Below are 6,478 nucleotides of genomic sequence, written 5' to 3' on the forward strand. Positions count from 1 at the left end.
TGAATGAAAAATTATAGGAATAGGCCAATTTTTTAACAACGCTTCCAGCAAGAAGCTCTTTTCCCCTGATTTTTTTAGCATCGTTTTTTAAATGTTAGGGTTTTGTTTATTTAAATTAGGGTTTATGGGTTTTTTGAGTTTTTTAATTAATTATTTTGTAATAATATTTTGAGATGTTAAATAATAATTTAATTTAAAATTAAAAAATCCTATTTTTACACCATTCGTATATTCGAATCTTGGAAAATTAAATTGGATTCATAATCGAAACTTTATCTACTCTGTAGGGATAAAATATTAGTTATTAATTTTTTTCGCTTTCTTAATATTAGAGTGGTGGCCGATTTTCTAGAAAATTATTTATTAACGGAAATGTGGTTCTTATCATGACGAATTACAGAACTTGCCATTGATAATTTTGAAAAAAAAATGAATACTTTGTATTAGAAAAAACATTTTAAGAAAATGTTAAGATAAATATTTTTAGCGTGAGAGGAGAGACAATGGCTAATTAAGTTGGGGGTGGAGGAACAACGGCTAATTAAATAGCCGTTGAAAGTAGATGAACATTGGGGGAAAAGAGCTTTCTACTAGAAGCGTTTTTGCTGATTTGGAGGAAAGAATTTCTTGTTGAGAGTGCTTTTGTTAAAAAATAACAGAGAGAGCTTCCACCTGAAAATACTATTTTGCCTATCACATGAAAAAGCTTCCAGCTAATTTCGGTCATTTTTCATTCAACCCATCTAATCTAGTAAATATTTTTTTTTTGGGTAAATTACTATTTATAATTTAATTTAAAAAAAAGGATTGTTTTACTGTAATTATTCAATACCTATTTGAAAAAATAGATGGTAGAGGAAAGAGAAATAGTAATAGACAGATGAGAAATTAGCAAATACAAACGCGTATAAAGAGCATAAAATGTGCCGTAGTTTGTTCGATGGAAAAGAGGGAAAGAAAGTTAAGAAACAGATCAGACTCAGTCTCTCACTCACGAGAACTCGATGTCTCCCTTCCCGTTGACCGCCGGCCGCTAATCTACATTCTTCACTTTCCGCCATTTCACACTATATCCTTTTTCTTTTTCTTAAAATTTTTAAAAAGAAAAGAGAGAAAATTCAAGCGTATAAATTAATCAATTCACCAACTCTCTTTTTCCTGTGTTTATTTGTTACTCGGTCCAAATCTCCAAAATCAAATCTCCTTTTTTTTTCTTTACTCTTAAACCATCTCTTCCGATCCCATCATCGGTATATTCTTCTCCCCCCATCGAAACGACGGCGTGGCGGTGTACGGAAATGGGAGGTATGGATGTCGGAGGAGGGATCGCCGGGAAGTTGTGGAACAAATTCAGGAGCGAATCGGTTTTTGTTAACTATACTCCTTTCTTCGTTTGCTTAGCCGCTGGCAATTTAAGCGCCGATTCCTTCCACCACTATGTCTCTCAACATGTTCATTTACTCAATGCCTTTGCTCACGCGTGAGACTTCCTTCCATTTCCAATCACTTGCTAAAACCTTAATCATTACACTAATTAATATTTTCGGACTCTTTTTTTTTTTTTCATAAATTATATTTATATTTGTTTGTGAATTTTTCAGGTATGAATTAGCGGAGGAATGCGCTGATGATGACGAAGACAAGAAGGCAATACGAAATTTAAGGAAATATGTTCAAGCCAAGCTTAAATCACACGACTCTCTTGTCCGAGTAAGCTCTATTTTTCTCTTCTTTATTACTGTTTCTATAATATCTTTTTTTCTTTTAAAGAAAAAAACGAACGGTAATTAGTATTATTGTTGAAATTATGATACTTAGAACTCAGGCTCATTATTGCTATTTTCTTTGGATTTAAACTAGCAAAAAGAATTAAAAAAAAAAAAAAAGAAACAGAAAATGAATAACATATTAACTAGTGTTTATGATGAACAAACCACTTTATTTGTGATTACTGATTTGTTTTCTCTTTATATAATATATCTTTTAAACTTCATATCTCATGCTAATGAAGGTCTTTCAGGTTTATTAGTTGTATTTGATGCTGCTAACTTGCCATATTAGTCTTGTTTGCAAAATTCTAACATACTTTTATATTTATAGCCTTACCTTACACATCAATGGTGAAGTAAATGGGTTAGATTAATTGATGCATTTCTTTAATTAGATACGTAATGTAACTGATTCAGTTCCTTATTTATAGTTCAATGGACATGTTGCAAGGATAGAAATTGCTTATAGATTTTCTTTTATGTTGGTATGGGCACTTGTGGAGTTTTTAAGCTCTAGAGCCAGTGTATAGTAAACATTTGAGAATAGATTCCATAATTTGAGATCCTCCAATGTAAGATTCCGTAATTTGAGAATAGATTTTGGACTGTTAAGATTCCGTAGTTTGAGAATAGATTTTGGACTGCCTCATTCCTGTTCGGTATAGTAACCATTTGGACCAAGACAGATATTTGACTCCAATGTATGTCTCTTCTTTCTCCATTTCATGTATGTAGTGGGGTACTTTTAAGTTTCTATTTTGACAAGGACCTACACTGCAGGAATGGGGCTTTGGACTCCCAGAAGAGAGAAGCTTGACAAATGCAACAGTGAAGTATACGGATTTTCTGTCGGCAACAGCTTCTGGTAGAATTGAAGGCGAAAGATTCCCGGGTAAACTTGCAACCCCTTTTGAGAAGACAAAGGTTGCCGCTTATACACTTGGCGCTATCGCACCTTGCATGAGGCTCTTTGCCTTCATAAATAAAGAGATCCAAGCTCTTCTAGATCCTAATGATAGCACTCACATTTACAAGAAGTGGATTGATCATTATTGCTCTGAAAATTTTGAGGTTCTTCAGATTATTATTACTTTTGCTGACTGAACTAGAAAACTTGCTTGGGTTGTTAGGAAAAGAATTTCACCTTGCTCAATTCTGATTTCAGGCTTATGCTTTCCGCATCGAAGAGTTGCTGGATACTCTAAGCATATCTTTAACTGGTGAAGAGCTAGATGTCATAGAAAAGCTCTACCATCAATCTATGAGACTGGAAGTAGATTTTTTCTCATCTCAACCAATTCTACAGGAAGCAGTGGTCCCTTTGTCTCGTACTCTAGACCCCGCTGTGGGTGGTGAACTCTCCATATTTTGTGACTTCGACTTGACTTGCACTGCTTTTGATTCCTCTGCTATATTGGCAGAGATTGCAATCATAACAAGGCCAAAGGCTGACCCTGATGGATCTGAAACCCAACTTGCTCGGATGTCATCAGCTGATTTGAGGAGCACATGGGATGCTCTTTCTGCCCAGTATACCGAAGAGTTTGAACAATGTGTAGAAAGCATCACAACAACTGAGACAGGTTTGATAAATGCTTGGCAGTCCTCTTGATTTTTAGACCCTGTTAGCCCAGAATGGTTTTGGGAAGAATTGCTAATGACTTTATACTATTTAGAGGATACATTACTAAAGTTAGCTTTTTGTGTTAAATACTTGTACAGCGGAAACTTTCAGTTATGAAGGTCTATGTGAAGCTCTTGAGCAATTTGCACATTTTGAGAAGGCTGCAAATTCAAGAGTGGTTCAGTCAGGAGTACTTAAGGGTTTAAATCAAGAGGATATAAAAAGGGCTGGCCAGCGTTTGATCTTTCAAGATGGTTGTAAAGGGTTTATTCAGAAAATCATGAAAAATGAAAATCTCACCGCTGCCATACATGTACTTTCTTATTGTTGGTGTGGGGATCTCATCCGTTCAGCACTTTCATCAGGTAATCACTAGAACACTAACAAGCCGGGTTATAATACATCTGCATATAAACCTACATCTATACCGTTCCTAATTATTAGAGAAATTTCTATTGCAAGCCAAATTTGGAGTTTGGATGTTGTAGTGTGCAATGCAATATGATTGATAAGGAATTCATGCTTATTGTTTATCATGCTTCCATGCTATCTATGATAGTTTGAATTACTTAAATATAAAGACAATCAGTCGCCAAGTAATGCTTTTAATGCCTCCTAATTCTCTTAGCAGGGGATGTAAAAGCACTAAATGTTCACTCCAATGAGTTATCTTGTGAAGATTCTACCACCACAGGGGAAATCATTAAGAAGCTAGAGTCTCCCATGGAAAAGCTCCAAGCTTTCAATAACATATTAAACAACAGAGACGAAGATGGCCAGCACTTGACGGTTTATATAGGAGGTTCAGTTGGTGACTTACTCTGCTTGCTGGAAGCAGACATAGGTATCGTGATGGGATCAAGTCCCACCCTGAGACGATTGGGAGAACAGTTTGGCATTTCTTTTGTGCCGTTGTTCTCTGGTTTGGTGGCAAAACAGAGAGAAGTGGTCGAAGTTGGGTCTTCTTATTGGAAAAGACTTTCCGGCACTTTATATACAGTCTCTAGCTGGGATGAGATACATGCATTTATTCTGGGTTCATCATCATAAACCCCTCGGAAGCAATTTACAGTCATATATTTATTTATATTATTTTATATTTAATCTCAATTGTGGCTAATTTTTCTCAAGGTCCACAGGTCAGCCCTGATTCTTTTTTTTTTCCCCCCTTCTTGCATTAGGGACTGCCATACAGAAATTCATTATACAGGTCCTGGTATTACAGGTATAATTGTGTAGTTACTGAAGCAAGTTCAGTATACAATGTTTTGGCACAGTTGTGTTTTGAGGTGCATTTAAGCAAAAATATAGTTTCTGATTTGTTGTAATGTCAAAGATATAAATTCTTTACAACACTCAAGAGGAACATATGTATGATTTATGATTCTATAAAGTTATTTTTCTCTTCCGTTTGCAAATTTATTGTTAAATGTTTCTCAATGTTGCTAGTTCATAGTTTCATGCACAAAATATTTTAATTATATAACTATATATGTTAAATAATAACTAGTATTTATGTTTTACTTCTAACAAAAATAAATAAATTTTGGTACGAAGATAAAAATGAGTATAGCATTTACTCCTTAATATATATATTATAAAATTTAATATCTTAATAATTCATATTATAGTCGAATTATTTTTAATTCGATTGATATTGATATTGTACTCAGGATAGAAATATATGAGTTTGAGCATGTTGAAATATTTTTACCCTCCTATTTAAAGTTTAAGAGGATTTGTAAATAATTTTGAATATTGTATAAAAATTTTTATATTATAAACTTAGCAAATCAAATTTTATATCTTTTCACTTTTCTTTCTCGTCTTGTAATTTCGAAGCCATTGGTTCTCCTCCTTCCTTGCTGCCATTAGCGCAATCGGTAGCCTGGTCGGCCATCACCCCCCCTCCTCCCCTGAGCTTTCACTTTGGTGGTTCCTTCTTCCTTTCAACAATTTTTTTTTAGTTTCTCCCTAGATGCATAAATAAGCTAGGGTTGCACCTCGTTTTCCTCTGTAACGATCAAGCTCTTCATTTCCTTAACCTTCTTCAGTGTTTGTGCTATTTCTCTCAATGGAGCCTTCATTAGTAATTGTGCTATTTCTGTTCATGGGTCTCGTCTAATGTTGTAAAAACTAGACTGGTGATAGAATCGATTAGATTATTCATTCTTTATTTAAAAATATAAATTGTTGGTTTTTTATCACAATTTTTAATTTTTTCTTGATTTACAAACAATTTGATCTATATATGAATTTATGCCATTAATTAAATCATCAATTCTCAATTCAATCAATTATTTATTTTCTCCCACGTGGTGGGGGCTAGTAGGGTGTTAGGATCGACCCGATTAAGTAACGAACAAGAAAAATAACGGAATAAATTGAGAAATTAAACACAAATTTAATATGAAAAAACCCCTCCAAAGAGGATAAAAAATCACGGGCAAATATAATTTCACTATAATGGCAAAAGAACGAAGAGTACAAAAGATGGAGATAAAGACTAAACCCCGAAAACCCGAAAATAAAGAACCCTCAAAACGTAAACGCAAAATTCTTTAAATGTGTTATGAGTTCTAATTCATTAATTTGCAGGTTTGGTGGTTGAGTGTGTGATAGTTTGTCTCTGGGTTCCGGTTCGAGTACTTGTATATGCATTTTGGGGAGAAATGTTTTTATTTTTATTTTGTTAAACAACTTGTTAAATATTTAATTTTTTTTTTTATTTTTATTTATTTTATGTTGGGGTTACTTTTTTTTGGCGCGTTCTCTCCCTCCTCTCCCTCTCTCAGTTTTCTTTTCTTCTTTTTCTTTTTGGAAAAGGGTTGTGTGGTGGTTTCGATAGAGCTTTGTTTTTCTTTGTCTTTGAGTCGGGTTCTGGACGTTCTCGATCACGAAACAAGTGTAGGTTTCGAAACTTTTCTATTTCATTTGTGAATTGTAAATTTGATTTTGATAGAATGTGGCAATCTTGGTGGCTTTTGGAAATTGGTTGTTAAAGTACGTTAGTACTATCAAATGGTCTAATAGGTGTCATATTTCTAAGGTTGTAAAAAAGCTTATTTATAGGCTAAATTCATAA

The 6,478-nt window shown here is 34.0% G+C and overlaps 1 protein-coding gene across 1 annotated transcript; it reads left to right on the top strand.

Moving 5' to 3' along the window:
* Positions 1 to 838: 838 nt before the first annotated feature.
* On the top strand, positions 839 to 4,811 carry LOC108457322 (bifunctional TH2 protein, mitochondrial-like). The gene is made up of 6 exons (XM_017756437.2): positions 839 to 1,480; positions 1,602 to 1,710; positions 2,550 to 2,840; positions 2,935 to 3,352; positions 3,492 to 3,758; positions 4,025 to 4,811. The coding sequence occupies exons 1-6, from the start codon at positions 1,299 to 1,301 to the stop codon at positions 4,441 to 4,443; spliced, it is 1,686 nt and encodes a 561-aa protein (XP_017611926.1). The 5' UTR covers positions 839 to 1,298; the 3' UTR covers positions 4,444 to 4,811.
* The last annotated feature ends 1,667 nt before the right edge of the window (positions 4,812 to 6,478 follow it).

The sequence above is a fragment of the Gossypium arboreum genome, chromosome 7, assembly GCF_025698485.1.
Source record: "Gossypium arboreum isolate Shixiya-1 chromosome 7, ASM2569848v2, whole genome shotgun sequence".
In the NCBI taxonomy this organism is placed as follows: Eukaryota; Viridiplantae; Streptophyta; class Magnoliopsida; order Malvales; family Malvaceae; genus Gossypium; species Gossypium arboreum.